The sequence below is a fragment of the Heliangelus exortis genome, chromosome 2, assembly GCF_036169615.1.
Source record: "Heliangelus exortis chromosome 2, bHelExo1.hap1, whole genome shotgun sequence".
In the NCBI taxonomy this organism is placed as follows: domain Eukaryota; kingdom Metazoa; phylum Chordata; class Aves; order Apodiformes; family Trochilidae; genus Heliangelus; species Heliangelus exortis.
The window spans coordinates 117,006,102-117,020,390 of NC_092423.1; the positions used below are offsets into that span (position 1 = coordinate 117,006,102).

Consider the following 14,289-nt stretch of genomic DNA (forward strand, 5'->3'; position numbering starts at 1 on the left):
TTTTCTGGATTATACTCCTGTCAGGTCATTTTTTTTTCCTTTTCTCACCATTTTAGAACAGAAATAATACGTGGCATATTCTCACACCCAAATGGTATTCAACAGAAGGAAACAATATGGTATGGTATGGTGTATGCTTTTCAAAACAAAGTGTGCTAGAAGTAGAGTTCCTTTACATGGACAAAGTCAACCCAAGTCTGGACACTTAGGAACCAGAGCACTCAGCATGGTCAATTGGAATTTCTGCCATTTTTTTGTTTTTTTTGTTTGTTTTTTGCAGCTGTATATATGACACCTGCAAGATAGCTTCTTTAATCTTAAGGCATAATAGTCCATGGAGAAATATTTAATGAAGGGTAGACAATTGTGTATCATTTTAAATTAACAACTTGAGACATTCATGTCAGAAAATGTGAGACCTCACCAGAATTTTCCCCAGATTTGTGGAGATTTACATTCATGGTTTCACTGTTTTCTTTGTAGTGCTGAATCAAAGGTAGAAGATTAAAATGAAAATTGACTTAAAATTCACAATGTGCCATGTAAGAATGCCCTTTGAAATAGGTGTGAGCCCTTGATGGAAGCTGACTGTGCTCTGTTTTAAAAATCAAGAAATAACCACAGTGTTTTATGAACAGGTCTTACATATTTGTGCACATTTGGTAAATGTGATCACCATGTGAAATCTAACATTAAAACATTCTGGTGTATCTGCAAACTTAACGTTGTTGCAATAATTGCACGTTCATTTATTTAAAAAAATCACAGAACAGAAAAATGTAGTCAATATTTCTATGCATAAATTCTGGGATTATTTTTACTACATCATTTACTGGAAAGCATTAAGTTCACTCATACAATTCTACTAAATGGCTTACCATGAAGCACTTTATTTTTCATGCTTATAAAAAACTCAGCAGATTTTCTTTCTAATTAAGTTATTGGCTTTTATAAGAGCAAGATTGGGTTCTGCAGTGTGAAGCTGAAGAGGCTATAGCTTACTTTGAAAATCTGTTTGGTCGTCTCAGTTGCTGATCATTTACATCAAACATGAAGTTTGTATACAATCTTATAAAAATAAGATATTTTCACTTTAAATTCAGGGAGTGCATTAAACTCAGTAGCCTTGAACTATGATATATGCCTGCTAGAAGCAGGAAAAAAGAGGTGAGGAGATGGCTTAAAGGGGCATATCCCATGGATTCAGGAGGCATCTGGTCAGCTGCTGGGGTAAAACCCACAGGGTCTCACTGACCCAGGAATTTGCAGTTTTCAGTGATAGATTTGGAACTGCCCTATTATAGATTTTGAATACATTACTTGATTATTAGTGTACTGGTATGCTGTGTGTCTTTGGTATTTTCTGCATGCTTCACAGCAGCATTTGATTAACATGTAAAAAATCTGCCCAGGTAAAAAAGAATGCATCAGGCAGCTAACTCAAAGTTAGATAGCTAATTTTTATTTATGGGTGCTCTTACATTTTTGGCTCCCTCTCCAGCAAACTGCAAGGACAAGAAATGAAATGTGAATGTAGAGTAACAAAAGCAGCTGGCAAGATTAAAAAAGACATGAGAGAGAGGGACAGAAAAAGAGAAGCATTTATGGCCCACAGCATCTGAAAGAGGCCAGGCTTCACTTGTGGTTCCTGAAGAATTTAGGTCTGCCTAAATTAGAGGTGAAGTTACATTACAAATATAACAGTAGACAGCTTGGTTGTTATGTGTACGTTATTTTCTATTAGGCAAATATCTGCAGCTAAAATAAATAGCATTTATTTTTAAGAAAGCTGTTTGTTTGTTCCTGGAATATCTCACATACCATGGGCAACCCTGAGAGAAAGGACTTCAGACGCCTGAATTCAGCCAGGGCTGGTATGTAGGCATGGTTGATATACTGGAAGTGAAAGGATGTGTCGCATCCTAGGGTGGGATTTGTCTTAATTAATTTAACAATTATAAAAACTATTTATTTAGTGTCTACTAGTCAGCTGGTGTTAACTGTGATCTGGCTTTTGTTATGCAAATGAAACTAACAACTAATGAGTATTGATAACTATTGATTGGTAACTAAAAACCATGCAGTATGGATGGTACCAAGTCTAAGAAAGATGTGACCTGTCATCCTCTAGATCCTTTATTTTCTTTTCTACCAACTCCAGAGAGAACCAAGTCTATTCAGTTTACCTTTTGTGTAGTTGAAGTCAGATGAGTTAAATCCCACCTGGAGGGGACTGTGAAATTCTCTTCCCTTTACCACTCTGCTAATATCCACGTACCCTAAGAGTTAATTATGTCACAGGGTTCCTGAATATTAATTAACACTGTCCTCATGAGAGTACTTCAAAGACAGGTAATTTTTTAGGTAAGAGAAGCCTGATTGTGGGCTGTGACATCAGTTGAACAAAGAAGTAATTCCCCTGATTTTAGTTTCCCTTTGGTCTGTTCTGCTTGCTACTTTTAGAAATAATCCCAGCAGTATATGTTTACTTTCATTACTCAGGATGAAGATATTTTTATACTTCCCACAGGGTGTCATTCAATCTAAAATTATCTGTCTGTGCTTGTTTGCCAAGTTTTTCCTACCTTTTGTTCTTCCAACTGTTTGCTTAGTCACAAATAGCCATTTGCTCTCTTACCACGCCATCTGACCTCTCAGTCCACTCATTATTCAACATATTAATATTATGCAACATTATTTCCTTTCATCTTTCTTAATTAGTGGAGCTTCGATGATTTTATTCCTGCTTAAATATAAAAATGCCTTTTTATAGCCCAAGTAATCTCTGCTGCTCCTGGGGCCTAGAGTCTTGCAATTTAACTGGGACTTTTTCCTTACTCCATGTTAGGCTTCTGTCGTTTTCAGCCATGATACTGAGTGAAAACAGAAATCATGCTCCACCTTTGGTCTGTGTGTTCAGAATTAGAGTATGAAGATGTTACATACTGTACTTAATATGGTTTTGGATAAAACTTTCTATAAATCATTTGTCTTCCAGGATTATTCCCCCTCTCTCCCACCCGCTGAACACACAAACTATTAGTTTTCAGCAGAATGGAAATCACTGAAACCAAAAAGGTTTTAAGAAATCAGTTTTATGTATATTTTTCAACAGACACCTAAGTCAGGGGGAGTTATTCTTCTGCATGTTCAGGTTTTAGCACTGATGGATTGGTTAAGATTCTCGAAGAGACAAAAGCAAAGAATAGGATTGTAATTCAAGCAATTTTAAATAACACTGTTTCTGATCTCCAGCAGATCTGGAGCCAGGCACAGCAGTGAAGGAGCCTTTCCCCTGGTGCTGTGCAGAGGAGTGTGAAATGATCAGGGACCTTCCTTGTTCTGCTAAAACTTTGATACAGACTTTAATATTCTGAGGTTTTTTTTGAAAAGTGCAATCCTGACAGCTTGAAATACAGCAGTGTTCCTACTCTCAGCTCAAGAAGAGGGAGTTGTAGATGAGCATCCCAACATTCATTAGCCAGTCTGCATCAAAACTGTTCTCCGAAGGGCAGCCCAGTCTTCGGAAATGTTTGCTGGGAGGTCTCTGCTGAGACATCTCCTGAAGGCTGCACTTATTATCCACAGTGTTGGTAGGTGTGTGTTTGACAGGTAGTGGACTGTATCCACTGACTCCCTGAACAGCTTTCAGCATGACAGCAGCTTCAGGTTATTTCTACCTCTGTTTCTCAGAAAAGAAATTAAAATAATAGAAACATTTTCAATAGAAAAACTTTTAAATGTATAAGAAAAGGTTTTTTTCAGTCTTTCTTACTGTTTTACAATATATTCCTGCAAACAGCCCATATATGAGAGAATTGTTCATGGGCTGAAGCAGTCCAGAAATGCTGGTGGCCACTGGTATGAGCCTCTATAAGCTCTCTAGTGCTCTCCTTAGTGTTTCCATACTTCACAAGAACAGCTTTAGACACACCTTGGGTCACTTAGGGCAATGGTATTGGGTCTTCTACCTCACCCACAAGGTAATGAAGTATTTCTGGGATGCAGTTCACACTGCATCCTCACATCCTCAGCTGGGAGTTGAGGACCTTCTCCTACCTTTCTTACAGCCTGTGCAAAGTCTGACCTCTCAGCTGTGTCATGCAACACATAAAGGGCTTGGGCCATGATCTGAGCTGGTAGGTGTTAATGCTAGAAGCACATAACTATCAGAAACTATCAGCAACAACTCCTTCCCCTGGAGGAAAACTTGTGTTGTATCAGTGAAATGGCATTGGGGTCTTTTAGGGAATCGTCCAAACACGCTGAACTCCCCTGTGCTTGCAGCAGGCAGAGGAGAGATGCTGAACACATGCTGCCTGCTGTCAGCAGCCCTTTGGTTGCCAAGAGTCACAGCTACACCATTACATAAACCATCACTCAGTACACATTGTGCAGACAGACCATCTTGTTTGTGTGTGAATGGATCTGCGTAGGTACGTGGGGAAGTTCACACACATTAACAGGTTTGTGATTTAAATTTAGCACCAAGAGTTAGACTCTTTTACAGCCTGAAGTCATCACCGACAGACAGCATTCACTGGTTTTTTTGAAATGGAAGAGAAATGGGCATGCATGTAGCATGATATAGCAAATTTATCCTGTTAGAGAAGGCATAAGTGCATTTGGGTTTTTTGGCAGATCCTGTGCTAAGAAGGCCAAAGAGCAGCTCTTGATCTCCTACCATACTAGCAGGCTTTTCACTCATTTAACCCTTAGAAAACTGGCCAGCTCACAAGAAAATAGCAATACATCTTTCCAAATCATAGTAAGTTCTTCGGAAGTAATAATTTAATTCAGAGTAAAGCAATTAGTCTGTACAATGAACTTATATCAGGTTTTTTTTTTCTTTGAAAGTAGTGATTTCTAGCTCACTAAGCACAGAAGAACCTTTTATACTCAGCTTTTTGGATGTACTTTTCAGTTCAGCTCAATAAACCCACATTTTTTCAGTCTAGAAAGTGAAATGAAACAAGAGAAATAAAACAGTAAGTAGATCAGTCATTTCTGCTCAGCTTTTCGGGCTATTATAGTTTTTGATTATGACATGCTGAAAACAATAAGCCACCTGAAAACTCTGGCGGTGATTTTAACAAATGCATTATTTTAAAGAAAATTGAAAATTCTCCTACAAACTGAATCTTTCTCAGACTCTTTTGTGTGTGTACATCTTCAGACTTGATACTCTGTTGAAAATTGGTTAAAAAAAAAAAAAAAGAAAAAAAAAGTTCATTATTTGTTTAGAAAAAGAGGCAGCTCTTCCAGCATTGAGTCACCCTGGTGTGCAGAGGAATAACCTGGCACGTAGTAGTCAGCACAAAAGAGTGAAAAACCCACTCACAGTAATGCCACAATTTCAGAAAGCAGTTATCCACTATTTGAGATGAAGTAAATGTTTCTACAGACCTGGGGGTATATTAAAGTATTTCACTGTTATGGCTATCCTGCCACATGTCTTTTTCAATAATTCTGAGCAGTGCTAAGGTGCTGGACCCTAAGAGCAGGCAGGACAGCTGAGATATGTTACTTTATGTCTTTATGGCAATGGATTTCCTTTGTCACAGGCAAAGTGCACTTTCTGCACGGCCGGGGACAGTGGCAGATTTTTTTTAATTAACATTTGAATCTATTATTTATGAGTGCATTCCCTGACATCTAACTCCAAGGGCAAGCCCTGCCATGATTGACTCAGTCTCTCAGGAGAGGGCTTGAAAGGATCTGTACAGGGAAAGAGTTGAAACTTTCTGCTTGACTGCTCCTGCCTGTCATGCAAGGACAAGAATGCAGGGGCTGAAGATTTGCCTCTTCTAAATGTCCTTGCCCCAAATACCATTTGTTAAGGAGAACCATGTGTTAGCTTGCTGCTCTTGAGTGACTCTACTTATCCCAGATATGCAGGTATTAACAGTAGACCTTGTAGTTAAGGCAGTCCCTTTTGAATCCACACACAGCCTAAGGCTGCACATTTCTGACAAGCTGCTCAACCAGTGCATCTCACTTAGGGTGACAGGCACGTTCAGCTGAGAACTGGGAAAAACATTCTGGAGTTGTTCACCCTCCTTCAAGACAAACCTGCCAACAGCATCAGTGCTTCAGGCTTTAAAGCCTATTAATACAGTCAGCCATCAGTCAGCTCTCTCCACGCACAGATTCCCTCCAACATAACTGATGGAGGAAGCAATTACAGCTGCTTGGACTTTCTTCTTCACTCCTAAATATGAGAATCAGGCGTACATTCAGCATGCCAAATGGCCAACATTTTCCTTGGGCGGAAGGCTTTGAAATTTACAACTCAGGAAAGACATTTTGTGTAGTGAGCATTTAAAAATGCTTTTAGAGATGTATGGTGAATGTCACTGACTCTATATTTTAAAAGTCTCTGTAATTTATTTTAATTTCTGTTCCCTCTCCTGTTTTCTAGAGAAAAGGGATAGTTGCATCTCCACACATCTGAAATATTATTCTAGTGTTTTACATTCAATTTAAGAACTGCATACAAGATGGTAACATCTGGCTTTTAGGCACAGATGTCAAAAACATGAAGTCATTATGTGTGGGAATAATATTTTTAACAATTAGTGTGACTGCTAAATAACAGAGAACTTTGGAAATTAGATAGCAGTTTTGCATAGTCCCAGGAAAGCTCAAAGAGCTTAAAAAATGCTTACTCTTCTATCCCTGCTACCAAATAACTTATTGAGTGGTACCATTAAACTGAACATAAACATGAATAAACTAGGATAGCTGAATAGTAACTTATTTTTGGTAGGAAAGATAATGCTTTCTTCCCAAGCTTAAGAATTAGATGCAGTCTTTTCAGTGAGCAGATATTTTGCACAGTCCTCGAGTAGGCAGCAAAGTCTGCACACTGCAGTAGACAAGCAAAGTGGCATTTGGTGTTTTGAAATAAATGGATGTTGTCATTCAAGGTCATTTGGACTCTGTCTATTCAAATTTCAGACATTACAAAAAAGAACTGCAGTTGTGTGTAGGCTTTATGTGTTACACAAGTGACGGAATACATTGGCCTTTTTGAAGCAACTTCTGAAAAACACATGAAGAGCTCTTTCCTCAAGGTTTACAACTAAAATCAATACCTTTTTCTGACCTCTAAAGTCTATTTTTTTATCAATTTGTGAATGGTAATTCAAGGTAATTTGGTTTAGTTGTTTTGTTGTTGGGAAGGGTGACTTGAAGAGGCATAAGCCTGTTTCCTTCATGTTAATTATCTCAGGGATCTTTTTTTAAAATAAAAGCTGTGAAACAAAAGAAGAGATGTTCACAAAAGCTTGTTTGGGCACTTTTTCAAGTTACAGAAGTGGCTATAATTGTTCTGTCAATAAGCAATGGAAGTGTAAGTCCTGGATTTCACATTGTCATTAGATGTGTGATTTTGACTGCTGGGTTAATAACCAGTGTTTTGCTCTTCGTGTAATTTTATTGTATTGAATGATAAACTATACTTACGATCATGAAGTAAATTCACTTTTCTCAAAATCTGTTATTGATTCTGTTGTCCTGTGGGCAACAAAAACTGCTAAAGAGAAGTACAAAGGAAAGAGAAGTAAGCAATTATGAAGATAAAAAAGAGCTGTTAGCAGAAGTAACAAAAGTCACAAAAACTATTATTCCCTATCCGAATAGCTGAGTATCATTCTTTCTGATAAACTGTCTTACAAATTCCTAATTGAGGAAATAGGGTTTGTTATTTTCTGGTGACTGTCTTTCTGATCAGTTTTAGTGACCCTGAAATTAGAGGGCTCAGAGACCGCTTACACTTCGGTTCAGATTCAGTTGCAGGGGACCAAATTATCCTGTGCAGATCTTCAAAACTCAGCTCAAGGGTTTTCATTTGCACCTCACGTACAGTATTCAGGCCGAGTCCATCCAGATACCAGGATGTTGCTTTATTCATTGACTGGGTTTGATATCAAGTACTTCTAAATGTCAAAGCTTCTTATATAAGTGTAGGACTACTTGCAAGAAGGCCAACTAGATACAATGTTAGGTCCTGTTGTTAACTAAAAGAGGGTTTTTTTGTTTTTTTCCTGTTTCTCGCTCCAGGAGTTCAATTGCTTTTCAGTACAAGTGGAGATGTGGTGGTATGAAAATAAAGCTCCAGTGTTTCATATCACAAAATTTTGGAACGTGAGTAGGAATGAAACTACCACATCTGAATCTGATTTCACCTGGCTTAAAATTGGAAAGGTTTGTACTGTAGTAATTCAGAAGTAAATTTGCCTCATAGTGATTAGGCATCTCTTGTTCCTTCTCTTCTTCCTTGCAGCCTATTATGTCCTCATAGTAGTTCAATCTTGTCACCTAAATCCAGAATAACTCAAAACAGTTGGTACTAATATTTCATTTATACTATCAAGACTGTTAGTCAAGAATTTGTGCATAGAAAAAGACAGTTACTGATGTCTTCAAAATTTTTAATGATTTATGGTCATAATAAATTGTAAATGATCAGTACATAGATACTTTGAGAGCATCTCTTCCCTAGATTTAAATGAAAATAGAAATTTGCATTACTCAAACAAGTCTGACCTAATCAATATTTTTATTAACAAAATGTTAAACAAATAGAATGCAATTCTGTCATCTTTGCTCACTGATTGCCTTTTGTAGTCCTGAAAACAATGATATTCTTCATTAAATACAGTGCTTCCTAGTCTCATAAAAGTTGCCTGTTTGCCAAGTTCAAGTACTTACTTAGTGAGGATGTAATATTTTTAAAATATTGCATCCTTGGTGTCAGTAGGGTTTTAGAGATACAGAAAATTGTCGCATTCTTAGACTAGTGCTCTAGCAATTAAATGAATCATGAAGAATACTTCAAAAGCCTTTGATGATTTTATTAACAAATATGTTTTTTATTTAACACGTTATGGCATAAGATTAAACTCAAAATTAATAAAGTAAAATATATGCATTTGAAGATATAGTAAGATTAAAAAAAATAGTATTTTAAAAGTACCAAAAAGCGCTCAATGAGTTTTTGTATTGTCTGTGCTTTCATTATTATTCTTTCAAGCATGGCCCCTATTCACTGCATTTCAGCTGTAAAGCCTCTGCTTTCCCCTCTGCTTACTTTGGACTCTATTATTAATTCCTTTAAAACATGCAAAAAATACAGCTTCCAAGAAGAACAGCCACATAGCCATAGAGCTACAGAACTCACTGCAAGAATACTGGTAAGTAAAACATTAGTTAACACCAGTTAATTACAGTTTAAGGCTAGATTCTTGGCATGGATTCTGGTGGAAATGGGCAGACACTGACTACAGCAGAACTCAGATGCACCAGTTCAGTGCCAGCTTCCAAGTCCCAAGTCATGGCAAGATGCTTTGTCCCTCCAGAAAGCAGAGTATTGTGTATCTCAGTAATATTTCATTTTGATTCTTACAAATTTCTAGGAAAGTTACATTTTCAAAGCCAGTATGTTGATTTCAAGTCCACCACAATATATACATTTGAAAAGAAGGTTTCTCTGAACAGTTAAAAGGAAACCTTGGGTCAAATCATTGTATTACTTGGAAAAAAAAAAAAAAAAAAAAAGACAAAGTCCATATACATATATATATATGTATACATGCAGAAGGAAGCCATGTTGCCACTTGCAGCATGGCCATCTGCAAATATGACATCTATTGCTATAGACACGGGCCCGTGTTGGGTCACAGAGTATGTGTACATGAATGTAAACTTTACCCCTTGGTTTGAGAGCCCTCACTAAGGAAGTCTTCCTGTTAGGGGAAGGAGTAAGGCCAGGGACCATCTGAAGTTGTAGTTTTATTTCAGGCAGCTGTATGTGGACCTGGACCTGCCCCACTGAAGTTGCAGAACTGAAGTTTTATTGCAGAAAGAACAGACTATTTTACACTGAGCTGGTAACTAAGTTAGTATATCAACTTTATGGACTTTTGTAGAGCAGATATTAAATGATTCCTTTCATTTCTCACCAAGTAAACCTGGTAGCAACAATACTGCATTTCTTACGAGATTCTGTAATTTTGCAGCAGCCAAGCTTTGAGTGCCAGCTGAACACACTGGAAGGCATCAACACTGGGAGCAAAACACTCCCAGAAATAGCTCTCAATGACATTTCTTCAGCAGATGAAGAGTTATATTTTTAACTGCAAGCATGGTCTCCGTGCAGGTTGGTTTGATCAGTGTCTCGGGAAGTAAGAATCCGAAATGTCCGGTGTCACGCAGCTCAAACGCAAACGCATAGGGGATGCCATTTTTGTAGGCCCAGTCCATGGAGCTACCAGAACTCACATCTGAAAGAGGGAATTCAGATAAAAAAATCAGAAGGTGCTAAATGCAGGTCGTGTTGAAAGCACCAAGGAGTTCTTGGTTCCCCCAGGACTCAGTGAATATATTCTCAACTCCAGCTGTTGCTTTCCCTGATCCTGAACACCCTTCAGAGAAGGGCATGGGTGCCCAGCACCTTATGAAAGGTACTCAGCACAGTATCAATTAAACCTTTGATTTTCACAGGAAAAAAACTAATAGCTGACTTTTGTGTAAAGCAAAGCTCTTACTGAAAGAAAGCATTCAGAGTGAAGCCACAAACTATTCTTGTTTCTAGGTGAGTTCAGTCTACAACTTGGCTTCCAGAAAGATCTCCCAGCTCGACTGGAACTCTGCATGTTCCCAGGTTAACTTGGTTTTTTTAGGCAATCCCTTGGCAGGGAGAAATTTCATAAAGTAACCCATATTCTTTTTGAAGTGCTTTAAAACTTATTTTATTCTTCATTTATGTCTTTTTTTCCCCTCTCCCTTTCCTTACAGCATGAGTATTTGCATAGGTGGTATCTAATATTAACAGACTTTCCTAAGGAAGTTTGCTTCTTATGCTTTCGTTATCTCCATATGCTGATTACCCAAGACACTTATATTTATATAAAGATCCATCTCTCATGTGGCCTGCTGTCTTCTGTGCAATTCTGTCATTAATTCACACTGCTCTTCCTTTGACATAGAGACTGACTGCACTGTAATGAGCACAAGATGACAACTGCTGTGACATGGAAGCCCACAAAAAAGCAGAGCTCTAGCCAAAACACAGCAATAGCAGAGGAGATTCAGGACAATGCTTGTGAAAAATCTTGCTGTTGACCTTAGCTTCTCATTTTTTCAGTGTTATCATTACTGAGAGCATTTGGGCTTCTTAGTTTAGTTTCAGTAAAAAAAAAGTAAAAAAGAGTGTCTCATTGAAACCTGTTGAACTTCATTTTCTTTTACCTGTCTATGTGGCAAGCTTGCCTTACAGATGTTGTTGCATATTTAAAGGGCATATTTTAAAGATATTTTGTTATAGGGAAAAATGAATTTGAAATTGCTCTCTGAAAAAATGAAGACATCCAAATAAAAGATACTGTTGCTGTAATTTATTATCATCTAGATACAGAGACACTTGAAACTTAGCTTTTAAATACACCACCCTGAATTTCAGAATGAGTTCTGTGAATAGCTGTACCTGTCACAATTGCACAGGAGAGGCAAGGTAACAGCAAAAAATGACACCTACTTTCAATTATTTCCTCACAAATATTTTATAACTTAGCAGTGCATTTAAAGTATCTAATAAAGGTACACCTTTTTAAGATTTTTCCTCTTCTTTAAAAATTCTGTTTTCATATGTTCTGACCATGTTATTTGCTAGCTTTCACCTCTCAAATCCAATACATTTTCATCTTTTATTGCAACAACTGAGTTAATCTTGCAATTAACTCAGTGGATCAGTTGCAAAACATCTTCTGCCTTCCTCACCATCCACAACTGGTACAAAGTTCACTTTAAGCAGTGTTTGCTTTCTTTATTATAATAAAGGGTAATCTCCTTGTTACCATAGGTGGGTCAAAGTCACAAACCTGTACCAGAGGTAAACTTACACAAAGTGCTAGATGCAGGCCCGTATCTGTACCTTACACCATAGGCTGACTGAAGAGCATTAACAGCATTATAGGCAACTGATTCCTGTGGGGGGAAGAAAAACCAATGCAAAAATTAGACTTGGAATTAAAAAGTGTAATGGGATTGGAACCTGAGCTACAGATCATTGACTTCTGGTGCAATGCTGTGTTCTGTGAGGCCGTGGCAGCTAATTTAAGTGTATTTTAAAGGATAAATGTACTATTTATTTTTATTGACATCAATTCCCTAATTCCCCGAAAACCTGGGATCCATATTTTCATGGCACAAAGAAATCACCACACCAACTCACTGATGCAACAAATTAAGGCAACATGCGAGACCCTGAGTTGGAACAGTCTTTATTATGCAGTTCAAAAACCATTCATGCTGTTTCTACCAGTACCTGTGGATACATTTCCCAGTCCACTAAACTTCTGCTGGGCTCATGAAGGAGAAATGATCTCTTGGTGACACTGCACAGTGGTTCAGTGAGCAGAATGGGAAGCAGGAAGGAGGCCAAGTGCACTTCTGAGTCTTCAGTGCTAGTCTAACTTTCTCTGGGGCCAGATGATGTAGGCTTAGAGAAGTCTTTCCACTATTGTAGAAATGTGATTTCAGTACTTTATGGGGAAAATCAGCACCTTTATCTCAACATCTGTATGGATGCAGTCTGTCTAGGAGGCTCATGGCATCCTGCAAAACTGCAGGCACAAGGCCTGACCTGTGGCAAATTTTGAGGGTCACACATGGCCAGTGAATCCAAAAACAGAGACAGGATGCACAGATTCAAAAGAAAAATAAGTATTATGATCCCAAAGAAAAATCCTGGAGAATGTACAGTGAGAGCCTGGAATACCTAGAGCCATACACAGAGCCATCTCCCAGAGGAGGAAACAAACATCTTTGGAGGTGGAAACCACTGGACTTTGAATCACTAAGTAATGGTGGTTTAGTTGTTTTATTTCCATGAACTGAAGAGCTGCAGGTTTCAGTATATTCAAGTCTTCATGTTGGTCCTTACCTTGTTATTCATGAGGCACTAGATGAATGCTCTGGGGAAGGATTACTGTGTAGTTCTCTTTCTCTTTTTATCCATTTTCCCTAGCCTTCCACATGTTTGCCATTGCCAGAAATTGGGATTCTGGTTTAATCCTCAGTCTGACCCATGTGGGCAGGAATCTTTCTCCACCCGACTAGAGAAACTAGAGAAAACTGCTTTAAAGCATCATTACAGAAGAAAAAAAAGTTCATTTTCACGTACTGTCCAGTAAGTAGGGCTTTGGAGAGCTTATTTTTCACTGCAAACTGCTCTTAGTAAACAGAAGAGGACTTTTTTACTCCATTGTCCATTATACTCCAAAATCCATTAGGTACAACTAGATTATTTGCTTCTCAGCACAGAGATGACTGTGCTGGAGACTCTTGACAGTTTCAGCTCTTCCCTTCTCTTCCCATGTCCATGAGAGAGTGATTGGAGACAGGGACCACTAAATGTCAGTGGTGTTGGGTTGGGATGTGGTTATCAGCTGCTGTGAGGGGTGACTTCTGACTCACCCTAACACTGAAGATGAGGAGGTGGGAGGAGGTCCAAGAAAGGAGGAAGTGCTGTCACTTGGGACTTTTCCTCCTCAGACTGATGCCTCAACTTTTGTCAGTCATGACATACAAGACCCATGATGGGGCTGGAAGTGTTGAACTCTGTGGGGAAGGCAGAGTGGCAGCCAGAGGCCATGGCAGTGAGAGTGGGGCAATGCAAGGGCTCTGGGGAGCATGGAGCTCCAGATGCAGCCTGGGGCTGTTGTCTGATGCCTGCACTGAAGCCCCAAGTACCAGGCTCAGCAGCAATTTGGCAAACATCTGTGCTTATCATCCCATGGCCATGGTGTGGAGCTGGGATGTCCTGACAACACTGGGGAAGCAAGAGGAAGGGCCAAGGGACAAGAGGAAGGGAGCCAAGGTGGGTGGGGAGCAATGTCCTGGTAAGAGCGCCATGGGAAGGAGAACTTAAATACAAAGAAGGCTCCCTGTGCATGAGTTATGTGTTGTAGAGCAACGAGACAACAGAAACAAGCTCTCTTGAAATCTTTCTGAAGAAAGAGCTTGGCAATGCCCTTTTAAAACCAGAACAGCAGTACTGTGTTGTGTGCAGAGGCAGCAACCATCTGGAGGCCAGATTGGGAGTGACCTAAGTCCACGTCCAACATGCAGTTAAGTGCCCTCGGGCACTGTGAAAGCTCTTAGCCTTGAGGGATGCTGCTTACTTTCAACACTCTCAAGGAGAAAGCTTCACATAAAATTACTCTGTCATGCCACGTAAGTTCACTGAAAACAAGGCAAACAACTGTACAGGAAGAAAAGGGATGA

General features: G+C 38.9%; 1 protein-coding gene across 1 annotated transcript in view; it reads right to left on the reverse strand.

Annotated features, from left to right (window-relative positions):
* Positions 1–8,855: 8,855 nt before the first annotated feature.
* The window catches only part of CPA6 (carboxypeptidase A6), an 84,662-nt gene continuing 79,228 nt past the window's right edge, over positions 8,856–14,289 (reverse strand). The window contains exons 10-11 of the mRNA XM_071737735.1: positions 11,904–11,988; positions 8,856–10,286 (exon numbers count right to left, since the gene is read on the reverse strand). Coding sequence (XP_071593836.1) covers positions 10,099–10,286; positions 11,904–11,988 — 273 coding nt within the window. The 3' untranslated portion in view covers positions 8,856–10,098. The remainder of the gene's footprint in view (positions 10,287–11,903; positions 11,989–14,289) is intronic.